Below are 16,623 nucleotides of genomic sequence, written 5' to 3' on the forward strand. Positions count from 1 at the left end.
CTAGGGTAAGTAATGGTTACGCGACACTCCATAGTCGCCTTCAACACATCAGTGCTACTTGCCAGTGACAGTGTCTAACCAAAGGTCTAGATCGCCTATGGACACCCTGGAAGTATCCAGGTCAAAGTCCTTGACCCAAAGTGGAGGGTCATCGGATACCGAGATTCTACCATCCCATACGTACCGCAAGGCATGGAGGAATATGCCAGTAGGACTCACGTGAACGCCATCAACTACCTTATTGAGTCCTATGTGGTGTTTTGCACTTGCATGGTTGACATTGGCAGGCTCTGGTGATATGAATCCCAGTTCAGGGAGTACCCAGTGGCCCTGCTCATTAACCTCCCAATGGACTATAGGTAATGGCTTGAAGTATTCCACACTCGATGATAACTCGCCATCGTTGTAACACTTGTCATTGGATATAGGGTAACCAAGGTATTTGAGATGAGCCCTTATTTGGTGAGTCCTACCAGTAACAGGATAGCATAACAACAATGATTCATCCAGGGAACTGTTATAAGATAACATGCGAAAACGCGTTTCAGCAACTTTCACGTCCTTCTTCGTGTCATCTAAAGTAAACTCATGCATACTGAGCTTGTGCGATACGCATCTCATGAAACCATGGCAGCAGGCAACACTACCGTTGCCAACACCTATTCCATCATTTATACTGATACACTCATGGTCACCAAATACATTGGTGAAATCACCCTTAACACGAGCTATGTATACCTTCCGGAATCTGCTGTTACGTATACCCTCGCAAAATTCCGAAGCGGCCTTGCTGCTTTTAGCAAGGATAATGACACCCGATGTCAGCTTGTCTAGCCGGTGCACAGGATATAGGGTCCTGGCGCTATCCTTAAAGACCTCATTCTTCAGGACCTCGACTAGCGTGTTGTAATAGTAAGTACCAGTGTGATATAGCGGCAAACTAGATGGCTTTGATACTGCGATGTAATCATCATCCTCATGGAGAATGCGAACACTAGAGTCAAGAGCCATTTGCTCATGAACCAGTGCTAAATGCCATATCTTCTCATTAGGACGACATATATGCTCCAGGACATAGTCACCAGGGTCCGGATATAAATCATTACCCTCACGGTCATATACTTTAATCAACCCATGAACACAGGCATGTTTTATATATTCATCAGTAAAAGCTGCAAACTCTGCACGAAGTACATCATATAACCTGCGTTTAAACCATCTCCCCTTGGTGTAGCTCTCATAGACGTGGTTGTATGGCAATACTATCCTGAACCCATCCTTGAAGTAGTATATTTGATTGCCACGTTTCACGTTTGTATCAGAGGAATCAGGACCACAGGGTCCAGGAATCGATGGTAACGCGTTGTCATCAGCCCTAGAACTTAACTTCTGCCTTTTATGGCGACTACGTATCAATGCTGAGCCATCGTCATTGCCTTCGTTGACCGTCATTGTGGCACTTGGAATTCGCAACACTGTCTTGAAAGTACCACATTCCTTTAGTGTAAAGATATGAACAAACAAAATTAACACCGTGGATATGTTTGACATAAAGATATGGCATTCCAAGAAGACAGCACTGTACAAGTCCAATTAAATCCAAACACAGTACACATTGTAGAACTACAGATACACCTAGATGAAATGGTATTACCTTTACATCAGTAAAGGTAATTATGCTCTTACACCACCATATCTGGCATCCATAGATATAATGTGTAGGGATCCAGCAGCGTGGCACATAACTCTCAGGAGAGATTGAAAACTATTTTAATTGCAATAGTCATGGAATGTATAAGATGTTGTGAATTCTTTTGGGTCACATAGTTACAGGATTCCCGGGATTTAACGAACTTGATTGCTATGCAGATATGGTGAGCACCGGAGGAGTAATATTCTACCGTTTCAGCAGTGAACGGCGCATATGGCGTGAACTGCAATTAGATAGCTCTGGAGGGATCCTGGTGTCCGATCTAAAAATATTAATCGCACAAGAGACAAGTTTGTCCAAGGATTTTACAAGGAAAACTAACCTGACGGTATCTCTATACGATGAAAACTCATCGGAAGAACCAAGACCGTTAGATGACAATGTAGTTGTACACGTAGGAAGCCGTGTTCTGCTGAATCGCGTCGCTTGGGTGCAAGCAACGCCTATCTACCACGAAGCTAGAACACAGTTTGAGGGTGTAGTAATAGAGGAAAAACCTAATTTGCACCCGTTTCCCGTATCGCTCATTTGCAAGCTCTGCGGATCGCCAATGAACGACCCAGTCCTTATAAAGTGTTCCGCTAACTGTGGTTACAGCGGATGCTGCACCTGTTTGGTTTCACATTTTAAGGATTTCTTAATTAAAAATGAAGATGACGTAGATAACATCTTATATACATTATCTGAACATAAACCATGCCCATTCTGTAAACGTGGGCTGGTTTCATGCTTCATACATAATCGACAGATGGCATCAGTGCTACTTGAACTGGACTACAGCAAGTTCGACATACCGTCGTTAAACACAGCGACAAGCGGCTCCGAAACCAATGAAGCTGGCAGTGCCAGCACCGTGGCAATGGTAATCCCAAAACACTTCTTGCTGTGCGTGGACAATACGTTGCTAGAGGCTATGCGGGAGCATATGCTCCTACCGATACATATAGACAGCCTCCTTGCACCCAAGGGAGATGCCCAAAGTGAAGCTACATCCAACACCTATAAAGATATATCGGTTATTGTAGTGTCGTACGTTGGTGGTGGCACTTCATTCAGTGCCATGGGAGTTGTACGACCGTTGCAGGAAGATCGCACAAATCTGGAATTCATCAAGTTAGCGAGAGCACACACCGCCAGGAAGTTCATGTGGCTGCATAACAATACCGAGCCACTACTAATCCCAGCACGACGCCAACCATTGTTTACCTATTTTGGTGCCAAGCGATTTAGCCCAGTGGCACTTAATAGTACCAACGACGTGATGTGGAGGTATCGCAGCGAAGTTAGCATTGAAGTAGGGCTTAAACGGAAAGCGTTCGATGCCGCATTTGAAGCTATTTTTGGCATACAATCTGAAGGGCTCATGACGAAAGTTGAAAACAACAATAAAAACTGGCTGGAACTAGCATTCCCAGAAGGACCAAGTCCGATGTATATAGATAAACATGGTAATGTATTAACCAATGGGAATGACGCTGATATTGATACGGGAAACCCATATCTTGGCTATGCAGCAATAATGCCACTGCTAAGTGAATCACAATTCCTAAAACTAAGGTATTTGCAAAGAGCTGCAAAGGAAGGGTTCCTCCAGCAGTTTACAGAACTTATAGTAAACCAGTTTCCACCCGAGGAGGGTGAGAGCCTGCTAGAGAAGGCATACACAAACACGTGGAATCGCCATGTGGAATATGATATCGCTACTGTTGATAATGCTACAGTCAAACAGGAACAATAAATAAATGTGTATCAGCTGCAGCAGCACATTGTAGTAAATTAGACAGTTACAGTAGCCATAGAAGGGCGCTGGGGATTCCTGCCCGTGACACATCGGGGCTAATGCCGTCTATCGACACGGTATCCATAAATAGATTCTATCGCTCCACCAGGTGTAATCGCAGGGCTTTATTTTTAAATTTGTGTTTAGTTATTACCCCGGGGTTGAACAAGACAGTGCCATGGCGACCTTCCGTGGCATTTACACCTTTAGGCCGTCGTTAAAGCTACTAAATAGCAATTATATCCCAGCTAAAATTGGCCACACGGGGTTATATAGTCTTAACATAGCCGGTTACAGTACTTCATCCCGTGATTCTTACAATGCACGTCTTTACGGGCGCACATGTGCTAGGTCTAATTCACAGCCACGTGAAATGAACTTTTATGGACTCATGGAATCATGTGCTAGGTATAGCACTAGTAATGCAACTGCTGAATCGAGTACTACGGAGCAGAAGACCGAAGGCAATGGCACTGCTAGTCAACCCGGCACTAAGACTGAGTCTAACTCGGGTAACACAAACGACTCTGACACTCAAACCAATGCTGATCGCAAAAATCCATTACCAATGGGTATATTCGGCTGTGCCTCCATGGTACTAGCCGGATACTGTTTCGCTGGATTCCGGGAAAAGGACGAAACTATAATGGCAACATTAGAACGTGGTATGGATCGCATAATAGAGAAGTTAAATGGAATGTTTGTAAATGATGACGGGCCACTATTGCCAGATATTGAAGACCTTAACTACCCACCAAATCTACCCACGTTAGTGGTTGACCTTGACAAGGTTGTAGCCAAGCTAGAATATGACCGTAGAACTGGGTGGCAACTTAAAAAGAGGCCTTATGCAGATCGGTTCTTTCGGGAATTGATAAATTATTACGAAATTGTGGTATGGTCTGACGACTCATACCCCGTAGCTACAGATGTTGCCAACCGTTGGGGACTACCAGTTATAGGGTGTATACACAGAGACCGATGCACCAAGTTCAAAGGGTCATATATCAAGGACCTTAGCAAGTTGGGACGTGACCTAAATCGCGTTATACTGCTAGATCACGATAGAGTGGCATGCATGCTACAAGAAGATAATGCTATCCTGGTACGCGAGTTCGACGGTGACGAGAGTGACAATGAATTACTGCATCTAATAGGACTACTAAAGACAATAGCTATTAATCCCACCGATGTGAAGCGGCAGATCATGCAGTTTGGCGGTGGACTAGACCGCGATATCGGACGCAGATTCGCCGAGAAGCACCAATACGATGCAGAACGTGCTAGAGCCAGACAGAGTCTGTCTAAGCGCCTTGGATTTAAACATTTTTAATATCTATACATTTTATCACGAAATTCGGTGTTCATCTCTTGCGATGTATCGATACAATCTGGTCCAATTCCTCCCTGGTACAGCATCCGCCGTTCTCAATCAACAGGGCATCGAAAACTCCCAAAGACGCATCAGGTGAATTGAGCACCTTCAACAAAGCCTGAAGCTTGTTCATCTCAGCAGTAGTTGTCTCAACGTAGCCTTTGGAATATGAAAAGCTATAAAAATACCTACCAAGTGGTAATGGGTCCACAAGAGCTTTTACCGATTCCAGAAGCAATTTCTGAAGGCTATATGAGTCCAACAACAGTTGCTGGCAATAGCCTTCAGTGGCGTTGTCTAGGGAAAATATAGTCTCCTTAAGATGAGCCATCGCACCGCGAGTAACCTTATTAGTCATATATTGGAGGTAACCCGGAGGAAGATGCTCAATAGTAGTCTTAATCACATCCATCACACGCAACTCAAGCTTCTTTAACGGCGCCACAATGTTAGGCGTAATGGGAGAGAATTTACAACTCTCGTCAACCAGACGCTTAACAACAGAAGCTTTGGTAGCATTTATTTTCTCTGAGAAACTTTGTGGAGTTGACATAAAGGCCCACCTTTCTCCTTCGTGAAGTTAATCTGTTCCTTATACGCCGGGACAATGGCCTCCTGTATCTCGTCATAGAGATGCTCTATCATCTCAGTTGCGTAGTCGCAAGTGGCAATAATATAACCACCTTGTTTAGCCAGAGTGGTCAATGTGGCACCCTTCTCGATGCTAGAAGCACGACCTTGTAAATGAGATTGATATTTACCAATTATACGACGGAAAACCATACTCATCTCAAATAACGTCTGCTCGCAACTAACTGCAAGCACCGCCTTTAGCCTGACACTAATGGCCGAAAATAATTCCTTAGCCGACCGAAGAACAAGCATTATCACAGCATCTAGTCATATATATAATACTCAGGCTTGACGTACCTTCTTTGGACGATATGATCCTGTTGTACAACTCCTCAAGCTGTACCTCCTCACTGGATACCCATGAACCCAGATGGTTCTCAAAGCACCGACTGAGAGCACCCTTCAAGGACTTCCTGGGCTCCTTACGAATGTCCGAGTCGGATTCCGCTGGTACCACCTCGGGGTACTCAACAGAAGGACGATTGACCTTCTGCGACTCGGTAACGTAATTACTTATCCGGTACTCCAACTCCTGCTCAAACTCCTTACACCGAAGTAAAGTAGTGAGAATAACACTGGCCTCAATGGCATTGGGAGCATTTGTAAGTGATGCTACCACCTGGTTCTTACAACAGTCAAGGAAAGCCCAAGCACCACTGGCTTGAATGTCCCAGTGCTCAGGAACGTCAGAACTATACTTCTCATCAAACTCGTTAATCGTGCGCCTGAGCCAAGCAAAACGCTCTGATATGTTCTCCAAAACTGATGGAATATAAAGAGGAATGACTACGACCTACCCTTCAGATCAAACGAACTTGAAAATGCCTTTTCATAACCACGCCTAACGTAATTTGCGTATTTAGTGGCTATTTGCTTGCGGACGCTGTCGTCTATAGAGTCAGCACACTTACAAATGTCATGGAGCTCTACGTCTACCTGTAAGTTGCTCTGAGTGGTGCCAATGCCCATAATTCCCTCAATGTCCTCAACTATCTGCTGCTTCAAGTCGTCCAAAATACTGTTACACTTAGTTAACAGTCTAACCACTGGCGATGCCTCACGAAGAGGCGATACTAACTGATAAAGCTCACGAACTACTAAGGCAAGACCAGCGGTCTCGTCATATTTCCGAATTTTAGCACGCTCACGTAGCGAGTCGAGCATAGTAGACAACATTAGTATCCGCTTAAGATGGGTAATGGTCTTGCAAATATTGGACTTGGCACGATTCAAAGCACGGATGTCAGCAGTCAGTAACTTAAGAGACTGCTCACCGCGCATAGTAGGTACCTGTATCTCAGCCATCTTGGCAATCAGGTCGTTAGTGGCGCATTGGAGCTTCTCGAAACGCTCATGAGCAAGCTCGCCGCTAATGGCCTTCTCCTTCACTACGTCCAAAAGTTTCCTGTCTTGACGACGTATTTCCTCATTTACCTCCACTATCAAAGCATCAAGCCCACCGATGCTAGATTCATCGACAAAGTGCTCGTTCAAGAAATCAATTGGATTGTCAATGAACTTCTCCAAATCATAACCCGGTTTAGCTATGATGCCCTCCATTTCGGCAAATGAATACAGAATCTATAGCTCCAATGCATATGTAACGTCACTGTCCTACGAAAATAGACAATTATTACTCTGGAATAATAGTAATGAAACAGGATATATAAAGCACTGATAGCACTAACACATAATGTAGCAGTAATTCGGCCACGTTAAGTCCAGTATCAGCTGCTGTAGAAGCCTTATAGGCAGCAACATGTGAGATTGCAAACGTGCCCAGAGCAGCAAATAACAACCGTGATCGATTCCTAAGTACACCTGCGTCCTTCGCCGTTATATATAAAAACCACATTGAAATTAAACCTATTATAGACATAAACCCAGCTAACACATACACCTTGTCAGCCAGAGAGGTCCCAAATGACCGTCCGGTTCCCGCGCCAGTGTCACTAGGGAACATCCAACTATATCACATAGGCACGATATATAACATATAATATAATGTGTCATATTGGGGTATAATGTGCGACCATGTTAAGGTGTTATAGAGCTCATGTGATGTTACTTTCCAGTGTAAGTGTAACAAAGGTAATAGATGGCTTAACACCTTAAAGGCTATATAAAAACTCAAGATACCATTACGAAGAAAGTATTACTTGTCTAAGTAACAAAGAATCTAAGCTGCGTCGTAGTAATTGGTCAACGATGTGTATATAGTATCAATTTGTTAGTATAACATCTGAAATATAGAATTGAGATTATACATAAAATCAATAGGTAACTAGTAATTAATATCCAGTGAAGTACATAGACAAAACAGAATTATTAGCTGGACCTTAATGTGTAGAGATCAAATGGGGGATGCACATTGAATATTGACCTCGTGGCACTTAGTATACCAACTGTATGTACGCCGGAGGGATTATTCTACTCTGGGCAACTGCATTGGACCCCCTAGTAGCGAGAATCGCTGCCCTAACTCCGCGGCCCGGGGTCACGCGACGTCCATACGACGCTTTTATCCGCAGACAAGCGTTTTCAGGCATTTTTTCAAATAATATACACCACTCAACGAAGGTAAGGTCTAATGAGATTTTGTATATCATTCCAACAGACGCATCTATATAACTGTGTGCCTTCAAAAATGGCAGTTGGTAGTGAACAGGCCGGTACTAACCCCGGCAGTTCGGAATTTATAGTTAATTCGAGTGGTTGGGTTAGAAGTGAGTTTATACGGCATTTTGAGAAGCATGGACACGTCTTCTGGAAAAGTTCACCGGTACTTCCGCACAACGATCCGACTCTCTTGTTCGCCAATGCTGGTATGAACCAATTCAAAGACATTATTACGGGTAAAGCTGATCAATCAACTGAATATGGACGATTGCGACGTGTTTGCAATAGTCAAAAGTGTATCCGAGCAGGTGGTAAACACAACGATCTAGATGATGTTGGTCGTGACAGCTACCATCACACATTTTTTGAAATGCTGGGTAATTGGAGCTTTGGTGATTACTTCAAGAAAGAAGCTATCGATATGGCATGGGAACTAATGACTGAAGTTTACAAACTAGACAAATCTAGGCTATATGTCACATACTTCGGAGGGGACCCTAAATTGCCAAATTGTGGCCCAGATGAAGAAGCACGTGACCTGTGGCTACGCCACTTGCCGGCGTCCAGAATATTGCCATTTGGTATGAAGGATAACTTCTGGGAGATGGCTGATACTGGGCCTTGTGGACCGTGTTCCGAAATACACTACGACCATATTGGAGGTCGCGATGCAGCCAGTTTAGTAAATGCTGACGATCCCATGGTGGTTGAATTGTGGAATTTAGTGTTTATGCAATATAACCGTAAAAGTGATGGTAGCGTAGAGTTGCTCCCGAGGCCATGCGTGGATACTGGTATGGGACTGGAGCGTGTCTGTGCAGTACTGAAATCAAGTAACAGCAACTATGATGGTGACCTATTTACCGATATTTTTGCATACGTTAACAAGTTGATGCCACACCTACCGCCGTATGGTGGATCTGATTCAATGATAGATGTTGCATACCGTGTTGTAGCAGATCATGCAAGGTGTCTCACTGTCGCTATTGCAGATGGTGTGGAACCATCGAACGACGGAAGAGGATATGTTCTTAGGCGTATACTCAGAAGGGCAGTGCGGTACGGGAAGGAGCACTTGGGCTCATCGGGGCCTTTCATGTCCAAGCTGGTAGATTGCGTTGTGGCATCCCTTGGTGTAGCCTTCCCAGAAATACAGAATAATAATGACAAGATCGCTGCCACCATCCATAACGAAGAAGTCTTGTTCCTGGAAACTCTGGATAAAGGCTGCGATCGATTCCGCAAAATGGTAGCAAAACTACAGGCAGGTACTGAAAATAGCAAGGACCTAGTTGTCAGTGGTGCAGACGCCTTCCTGCTCTACAGTTCATTTGGTTTCCCACCGGACTTGACCCAACTTATGGCACGAGAAATGGGTCTAGATGTAGATATTGATGGCTTCAATGAGCATTTTAAACGCCATCAACAACTATCCGAAAAGAAGCTCTGCAAGAGTGACGACCCAGTAGAGCAAGGAATGGCCGATCTATTGTCTACGCTGTCCGCCGATGTCCTGGCAACTATTTCAAACTCTATCGGTGGCCGAGTGACTGATGACTCACTGAAGTACCACGGTTTTGCAGAAGCCTATGATGTAGACCTAGAGTACGACGTTGAGGTACTAGCCCAATGGTCCCTGTCAGGATTGAATAAGCCACTTACCGAAGGAGATGTGTTCGTCTTGGTATTGGACAGGACACCGTTCTATGCGGAATCCGGAGGGCAAATATGGGATGTAGGAACTTTAGGACCATTCAACGTCATGAAGGTACTCAAAATGGCTGGAATGGTGTTCCACTTTTGCGTCTACCACGAAGGTAACGCCATGCCAGGTGCAAGGGTAAAAGCTAAAGTAGATTATAAACGACGTGTTAAGGTAGCCTGCAACCACACGGGAACCCATTTGCTCAACTTTGTCCTTAGAGAAGTGTACGATGAACAGTCGTACCAGAAAGGATCGCAATTAGATGAGGAAAAGCTTAAGTTCGATATTGCAGCAAATAAGCAGATGCCTGATGAAACATTGCAGCGCATTGAAGACCGAATGCAAGAGATTATAGACGCTAACTGGAAAATAGAAGTCAGGGAAATAGATTTCAAAGATGCCGTAGAAATACCTGGTATTAGAGCCAACTTCACCGATGTATACCCAGAAGTGGTGAGAGTGGTTGCAATGACCAAAGATGGCCAACCGATAGACGGCAAAGCATACTCAGTGGAAATATGCGGAGGGACACATGTGCCATTTACTGGAGTACTCAAGAGCGCCATCATAGTGGGCGAGGAAAGTGTATCAAAAGGTGTACGCCGCTTGACACTTGCCACAAACGAAAAGAGCGAGGATTCAAAGGCTATTCTGGCGTCCTACTGGCAGCAGTTGGAAACCTTGGAATCCGAGCTATATAAATTCAGTGATGGAATGGACACGGCTACCATGGCACAGCAGGCCAACGATAATATGAAGAGACTGACTGCACTACGATTCCAGATGCAAAGCGAGAAATTACTACCACTGCTTGGGAGACGTGATTTGAAGAACAAGTTTGACACCTTGATTAACCAGCAGGTAGGTCCATATAACATGGATTATATCGTCACCAGGTCGAAGCTGGAAAGGTACACCAGAAACGTCTTGGAGTTATTGCTAAAAACATGTCTACGGAATATGTCAATAAGTTCAAGGCAGGCGACTTCGGTTCGGCAAAGGTGACCCTCGGAACAGTAGACATGATCAAGATGGATGCTAACGACCTAGAAGGTGACGTCAAATCGGTAAATCTGTTCGCACAGACACTATCCAAAGCGTTACCGAAAATGGCAATTTTGATCACATCCAAGAATCGTGATTCCACGTGTGTATCATGCCGATGTGTAGTGCCTGCAGGAACAGGCCTCGATGCCATCGCACTGGCAAAGGAAGCTGCAATTAGTCTTGGGTACCAACAAGGTAATTAAGCTGTTTTAGTGTTACATTTAGCGCAGATATCGCGAGAGGGTCGGCTACCAATGCAAGTTGGACCGTGGAATCTGAATAGACGTGCACAACATAGCTAATTTAGTATTTATCTCTTAATGCAGATACTGGATTCAGGATCGAATTCCAGTAGAGTGCCCGGCCCAGGTGTGGCCTTTTGTTCTCTGGGCGCACACTTTAACACCTTAACCGCGCTCCAAAGCCCTGAACAAAGTATACACAGGTTCGCCACAGCTTCCAACGATTATTCGGCATCAAATAGGGTATTTATTGTGTTTATTGAATATATATGTCTATCAGATCGTTGTGGTTGACTTTAATGAGGAAAATAACTCAATATCGCTATTTGCACAGTCGTCACCAACGCATCCCATTAAACAGCTGCTTGATTTCGATGATCAGCAGGGAAGATTAAGATTCTTAGCATCTGTACGTGAGTTGGATCCCAATGGTTAGTTGTTATACTTCTTTTTAACGTTCACCAGCTGGTTTTGTACGTGTTCTAGAATTAGACAATAGGACATCTGAACTTAAAGTAGTCGCTACCACTGAGCCTCTAGCCACGGCTATCACAGCGTAGGTGAATTTAAATTTTCTAAGCATTTTAATCAGCATTGCCATAACCCAAGATTCGAAAAGAAGCCCAGGATATCGTATAGCTGTAGTTCACCCAGAATCAGTTGCACTCCTGGAGTTAAGAGCTGCAAAGTTGGAGCAAAGCGCCCGATACGAGCTGAATTCAAAGACAAAAACAACAATAGAGAATAGCCAACAGCTATATAGTCACAGATTTATCACAGGGAAGTTTGATCCACATCATAAGGACATCTTCGCTTGCGCCTGCGAAAACGGATTCCGTCTGTTCGATTGGCGACAATTAGAAGCCAATTTCTATGTTGGCAGAGGTAATTGCCATACTACCGGTGTTGTAAATATAGACTTTAACCCAAATGTGCCTAACGAGCTTGCAACTGCGGGTGACGACGGTAAAATCGCATTCTGGGACCTTAGGTCGACAACTGAGCCCATAGAAGTACTGGAGGGATACCACAAAAACAGCGTGCAGTATGCACTATTTAACTCGTTCCACGACAATCTAATGCTCTCTGGTGGACCGAGCGCAACGTTGTTGAACGTCAGGAATACTGAACCCAAATTAGTACACCAAACCAGCTTTACCAGTAGAGCTGGTGCTTGGAGCTTAACCGACGCATGGCATTTTGCCGCACTTGTAGGGAACAACATAGTAGTGGAATCGATACCTAGTGCGCTTAAATATAAGCTGCTGCTCTGACGATGTACGTGGTATAAGGTATTGATTCTGCAATGCTGTATCACTTGGCTATCACCATCGGGATGATAGCTACGGCAGCTGTTCTATGGTATGAAGCTATCTCTCTACGTAGGTGCCAACGGTTATTAGCGTTCTCTTCTAGATATATTACCAGACCCGGGCTCATATCTGATTTCAATAATGGTGTCACTCGCTATGCATACCACAGGTTCACAAGACAGGCGTCTTCTACAGCGCAGAAAAGTAACTCCATGGATAAATATCCACTAAGTATCAGGAAATGCTCCAAAGATGATTGCATCTCAGCGTTTGACAAAATTAAAAATGATGAATTGATACTACCGCAGTCTATTGGAGATAGAGATACAGGGAAAAAACACATGTCGTTTGATTTTATGATGCTAAGGCAATATGCAAATGAACTAGATCATGTGTTCTCAAATGCAACCTTCATGGGAATAACTCATATACCCACTAAGCAGCCTCACGTTGAACACCAGACGCTGGATTCTGCCCTGTTCCACTTCAGGGGGTTTGAAAGAGGGGAATCGCTGTGTTTGTACCATTCTAGTGACGGCTTCCCCTTAGTGCCAAGCCCAAGTGCAACGTATATACCCTCGTCGGAGAGATTGTTCACACATCTGGAACGTGTTATGTCAGGTCTAACTGGACTAAGGGTAACGAGGATACATTGCCCATACTTCTTTAAAAACATTATTGCTGTGGAATTAAAACCACCTCACCATGAATTAGGGCAGAATTTCGATACAAGAGCCAATGAAAGTTACAGAATTATGTTCATCGCACATCGTGGACAGAACCGCATGGTTACTATAGATAACAACGATGGTGTTATACTGCTCACTTCAGGGGCATACGATGAAAAGAGCGGAATTAAAGATGGCGTGGGTTCTGTTTTCAAAATAAAAAACTCGGGTAAGGTCACTCCCGATCCCGCGGAACCGTTTGATAACTTCATGGAACGCTTTAAATCCAAGGAGCACATGAGTCTCGTAAAAGCAATGGTGCTAACATTCGAGGGAATAGGAGCCCAAAGGGTCACACTGCTGGCAGAAAAGGCTGGAATCAATTGCACTAAGCATGTATCAAAAATAGAAAATATAGTGGATTTCTACAATTGTTACATTAGATGGCTACGCTCACCTGATGGTTTTATGGATACCAGAAACTTTAAAAGCAATATTGAAATGTTCAATGCCAGTGGCACGGTATCAAATGTAACGACGACAGTCAATACAATAGATGACATTCCTTCACCTGGCGCTGCAGAGCTCCAAGATGAACCAAAAGGCCCGATAACACTAATTGAATACGTATTTTCGCATTGGGGTTATGACGTGCCAGTCTATATACATAATAGGTTGGCTGAAGAGGCTCGAATGCTAATAGACAAAACACTAGAACGCTTGGGAGCCATTCGTGAACAGTGTATCGGCGATGAACAGCAGGTTGAAAGGCTTGCCAAAGTGCAGCAAAGGATTAACTCTATTATGGAGTATAGTAGGTCGCTCGAAGGTGTCATGAAATGGAAGCTACCAGACCATTTCGAATTGGTTAAGACCATATACCAGCAGGTGGGAGACCTAGGAGACCTAACAGGATACCGACGTAAATTGCGTGCAAGGCGAAAAAAAGAAATAGAAGGCTTGTCGGATGACGAACTGGAGTTACGCAACGTGCCACATGCCAAACCCAAAGAACCTAACCTATTTAAGGGAATACTGGTCATAAAAATAAACCCAGGCGATCCACAAACGCCAATTATTATAATAGGCCGCAATGCAGCACAAAATGAACGTGTTACACATGAAATTGCACGATCGGGCGACATATGGTTCCACACTAAAGATTGTCCGGGTTCCCACGTGCTACTGAGAAGATACGGCGGCTCGAAGGACGCAATTCAAATAGCAGCGGATATCGCAACATATTATTCCAAGGCTAAGAAAATGGAACATGCACCAGTAATAAAAACAGGGATCGATAATGTAACCAAATGTCCAGATGCGAAAATTGGAGCAGTCATCGTAAGCCACTATGATACCCTGGAGGGATATCCAACCAGAGGTGGTGAATATGTAAAGGCCCATAGAATATCAATGAAATAAGGTTACACTGCTGTTATATTGTCCTACAAAAACACAGCCCATCTGGATACCATATACTAATATAATAGTTAATGAATAGTACCAACGTCATTATAAAAATGCATTACCATGTAATGGTTGGGTTTTGTAAGCCTGTGACAGCTTGTCTACCTCGGCATCATCCACGTCGCAGAAATGGACGTCCTCTGGAGTGTTCTCAGATGCGCCCACTTCAAATTCTGAGTCGTCGTCCAAATACGCAGAGCGGTGCTTCTCCTTTAAGCGCCTCACATATGTTACATCAAATATCTGCTCCGCACGAATGCCAATCTGACCTAGTTTCTCAATAACTAAAGCTACTTGGTGCTCTGGTAAAGATGCCACATTGTTGGATATGCGATATGCTAACTTTTCAATCAGCTGGGTGCGCCCGCCATGATGATCAACAATATATACAAGTAAAGGTATCACCCTATCTAAACGAATCTCGTCAACCCTGGTACTCAGGCTGTCAAGCACACGATCGCGCACAGTTGTATCCAAGCACGCATCTGATCTATGGCGATCCGGTAAATTTGGTGTAGCTCCATGACCCAAAGTACGTAAAAGGCACAATAGACTCTTGACGCTTAGACTATCTATATCAGAGATCACCGAATCTAAGTAAACTTGCGGACTTGTCAAACCACAACGATGACGAGATGCATATAGAGCAACAAGTAGGTCAGGCGATGAAGCAGTGTCAGCAAACGAATGTATGACCTCGATTTGTGTGTCAGTGACTTTGGGAATACGATTTGAAAGATGAACCAAATGGACTTTAACATCGTCATCAAGGGAACTCAACTTATCAAAGTCAAGCGCATTCCACAATCGCTGCGCCAATTCTACATTATGAAGTGATAAAATGGCAATAGATATACCAGTAACTATCCACAGTGGCTTTTTGTTATCATCAGGTCGTAACATCATAGCCTCAAGAAGGAAACTAACATCGATGTGCCTACTCAACGAAGTAGCAAGCAGCATAAGAGTCTGACCATCCAGGCCACCAAATGAACCGTCGTTATTACCGTCCATTTCCAACATCAATTTAACGCATTTACCAATGCGCTCCCACATACGGGAGTGGGTCACCCTGCGAGAAAGTGAACATGCGATAGTTGTCATATCCTTAGGTAATGAAAGGATCGAGTCCAATGCGTCATCATCAAAGTAATTGCCCTTAATAAGCTCCTCCAAATAATCCTGCTTTTCAGAAAATAAGCACGAAATTTCTTCAGCAAGATCACGTAAAAAGAGCTCCACAAACTCATGATGTGGAGGCAATTTAGCATATGCCTTCGCGAGGCAGGCGTATTCCTGTATCTCACAGAAACACAACCTAGAACCTAAAGCCTCCGCTACTAGTTTCAAAGTGCGCTCAGTAATTGACACAAGATAGGAATGCTGAGTTGCATCCAACTCACGATATGCGCACTCACAAACAGTCACCATGGAAAGTGCAATCATCCCCAAGTCCTTGGGCATAGCGCGAACGAAGAGATTGTACATACGAGGTTCCAGCGCATCCATTATCTCGCCCACTTTCAAAAGCAACTTCTCACGATTTGAAATGTCCTCCTCAAAAGAGGAATTATCAGTCCCATCAGACTTCCCAATAACGCTTGAATTGGTAGCCAGAAACTTAGAAATGCCCTGTAATACTAAAGCTATGTGCTTTATGCGCATTTGCTTCAGCAGATTTAACGTGCAATTCGCATAGCGCAGTAATACATGGGAATCAGCATATCCCATGCCAACAATACGAAAACAAAGCATCGACAACTCACGAGGAGCAGCGGATTCAGGGGTAAACATATTACCTTGAAGTAATGTGGCAGGGTTACCACCACGTAACTCGTCATAGCGATTAGGATTCTTTATCTTGGTCTCTATCTGGACACGCTTCCTTCCAGGGTAGATGCGATAGTAACGGCGCACCGTTTGAGAAAAACGTAAGAAGCAGCTACACATCTTAACAATGTGATGCGAATTAATGGCTGGTAGACTGCATTATTGATATTCATCGTTGTCACTGCTTAATTACAGTATTAGACATATTATGGCATTGTGTGTAAGGTATTGAA

General features: G+C 44.0%; 8 protein-coding genes across 8 annotated transcripts; 5 read left to right on the forward strand and 3 right to left on the reverse strand.

The window, feature by feature from the left end:
* Positions 1-14: 14 nt before the first annotated feature.
* BBOV_III011610 (RNA pseudouridylate synthase family protein) lies at positions 15-1,677 on the reverse strand. Its single transcript, XM_001612231.2, has one exon. It carries the CDS (start codon positions 1,549-1,551, stop codon positions 55-57), a length of 1,497 nt encoding a protein of 498 aa, XP_001612281.2. The 5' UTR covers positions 1,552-1,677; the 3' UTR covers positions 15-54.
* Positions 1,678-1,851: 174 nt separating this feature from the next.
* BBOV_III011620 (DWNN domain family protein) lies at positions 1,852-3,474 on the forward strand. Its single transcript, XM_001612232.2, has one exon. It carries the CDS (start codon positions 1,872-1,874, stop codon positions 3,447-3,449), a length of 1,578 nt encoding a protein of 525 aa, XP_001612282.1. The 5' UTR covers positions 1,852-1,871; the 3' UTR covers positions 3,450-3,474.
* A 175-nt stretch (positions 3,475-3,649) lies between these two features.
* Positions 3,650-4,848, forward strand: BBOV_III011630 (uncharacterized protein). Its single transcript, XM_001612233.2, has one exon. The coding sequence runs from the start codon at positions 3,670-3,672 to the stop codon at positions 4,822-4,824; it is 1,155 nt and encodes a 384-aa protein (XP_001612283.1). The 5' UTR covers positions 3,650-3,669; the 3' UTR covers positions 4,825-4,848.
* Positions 4,816-7,415, reverse strand: BBOV_III011640 (putative vacuolar protein sorting-associated protein 53). Its single transcript, XM_001612234.2, has 5 exons — positions 6,297-7,415; positions 5,797-6,261; positions 5,430-5,762; positions 5,059-5,394; positions 4,816-5,025 (listed from the first exon to the last, which is right to left on the reverse strand). Exons 1-5 carry the CDS (start codon positions 7,057-7,059, stop codon positions 4,856-4,858), a joined length of 2,067 nt encoding a protein of 688 aa, XP_001612284.1. The 5' UTR covers positions 7,060-7,415; the 3' UTR covers positions 4,816-4,855.
* Positions 7,416-7,867: 452 nt separating this feature from the next.
* Positions 7,868-11,168, forward strand: BBOV_III011650 (putative alanyl-tRNA synthetase). Its single transcript, XM_001612235.2, has 4 exons — positions 7,868-8,036; positions 8,161-10,684; positions 10,720-11,065; positions 11,101-11,168. The coding sequence occupies exons 1-4, from the start codon at positions 7,909-7,911 to the stop codon at positions 11,151-11,153; spliced, it is 3,051 nt and encodes a 1,016-aa protein (XP_001612285.2). The 5' UTR covers positions 7,868-7,908; the 3' UTR covers positions 11,154-11,168.
* Positions 11,169-11,184: 16 nt separating this feature from the next.
* BBOV_III011660 (WD domain G-beta repeat family protein) lies at positions 11,185-12,416 on the forward strand. The gene is made up of 4 exons (XM_051767575.1): positions 11,185-11,355; positions 11,393-11,543; positions 11,578-11,668; positions 11,705-12,416. Exons 1-4 carry the CDS (start codon positions 11,191-11,193, stop codon positions 12,384-12,386), a joined length of 1,089 nt encoding a protein of 362 aa, XP_051623571.1. The 5' UTR covers positions 11,185-11,190; the 3' UTR covers positions 12,387-12,416.
* Positions 12,417-12,577: 161 nt separating this feature from the next.
* BBOV_III011670 (uncharacterized protein) lies at positions 12,578-14,555 on the forward strand. The gene has a single exon (XM_001612237.2). The coding sequence runs from the start codon at positions 12,638-12,640 to the stop codon at positions 14,513-14,515; it is 1,878 nt and encodes a 625-aa protein (XP_001612287.1). The 5' UTR covers positions 12,578-12,637; the 3' UTR covers positions 14,516-14,555.
* Positions 14,556-14,559: 4 nt separating this feature from the next.
* BBOV_III011680 (uncharacterized protein) lies at positions 14,560-16,570 on the reverse strand. The gene has a single exon (XM_001612238.2). The coding sequence runs from the start codon at positions 16,508-16,510 to the stop codon at positions 14,606-14,608; it is 1,905 nt and encodes a 634-aa protein (XP_001612288.1). The 5' UTR covers positions 16,511-16,570; the 3' UTR covers positions 14,560-14,605.
* Between the last annotated feature and the right edge of the window lie 53 nt (positions 16,571-16,623).

The sequence above is a fragment of the Babesia bovis genome, chromosome 3 (assembly GCF_000165395.2).
Source record: "Babesia bovis T2Bo chromosome 3, whole genome shotgun sequence".
NCBI classification, from domain to species: domain Eukaryota; phylum Apicomplexa; class Aconoidasida; order Piroplasmida; family Babesiidae; genus Babesia; species Babesia bovis.

Excerpts from the sequence above, each read along its gene's own strand:
- BBOV_III011610 (XM_001612231.2), bottom strand. The coding sequence starts at position 1,551 with ATGTCAAACATATCCACGGTGTTAATTTTGTTTGTTCATATCTTTACA.
- BBOV_III011620 (XM_001612232.2), top strand. The coding sequence starts at position 1,872 with ATGGTGAGCACCGGAGGAGTAATATTCTACCGTTTCAGCAGTGAACGG.
- BBOV_III011630 (XM_001612233.2), top strand. The coding sequence starts at position 3,670 with ATGGCGACCTTCCGTGGCATTTACACCTTTAGGCCGTCGTTAAAGCTA.
- BBOV_III011640 (XM_001612234.2), bottom strand. The coding sequence starts at position 7,059 with ATGGAGGGCATCATAGCTAAACCGGGTTATGATTTGGAGAAGTTCATT. Across the intron at positions 6,262-6,296 it reads AAGTTCGTTTGATCTGAAGG|TTTTGGAGAACATATCAGAG; the intron begins GTAGGTCGTAGT and ends ATATTCCATCAG. Across the intron at positions 5,026-5,058 it reads TGTGGACCCATTACCACTTG|GCTACGTTGAGACAACTACT; the intron begins GTAGGTATTTTT and ends CATATTCCAAAG.
- BBOV_III011650 (XM_001612235.2), top strand. The coding sequence starts at position 7,909 with ATGTACGCCGGAGGGATTATTCTACTCTGGGCAACTGCATTGGACCCC. Across the intron at positions 8,037-8,160 it reads GCTTTTATCCGCAGACAAGC|TGAACAGGCCGGTACTAACC; the intron begins GTTTTCAGGCAT and ends GGCAGTTGGTAG. Across the intron at positions 11,066-11,100 it reads TAGTCTTGGGTACCAACAAG|ATATCGCGAGAGGGTCGGCT; the intron begins GTAATTAAGCTG and ends CATTTAGCGCAG.
- BBOV_III011660 (XM_051767575.1), top strand. The coding sequence starts at position 11,191 with ATGCAGATACTGGATTCAGGATCGAATTCCAGTAGAGTGCCCGGCCCA. Across the intron at positions 11,544-11,577 it reads ACGTGAGTTGGATCCCAATG|CTGGTTTTGTACGTGTTCTA; the intron begins GTTAGTTGTTAT and ends AACGTTCACCAG. Across the intron at positions 11,669-11,704 it reads CTAGCCACGGCTATCACAGC|CATTGCCATAACCCAAGATT; the intron begins GTAGGTGAATTT and ends CATTTTAATCAG.
- BBOV_III011670 (XM_001612237.2), top strand. The coding sequence starts at position 12,638 with ATGGATAAATATCCACTAAGTATCAGGAAATGCTCCAAAGATGATTGC.
- BBOV_III011680 (XM_001612238.2), bottom strand. The coding sequence starts at position 16,510 with ATGTGTAGCTGCTTCTTACGTTTTTCTCAAACGGTGCGCCGTTACTAT.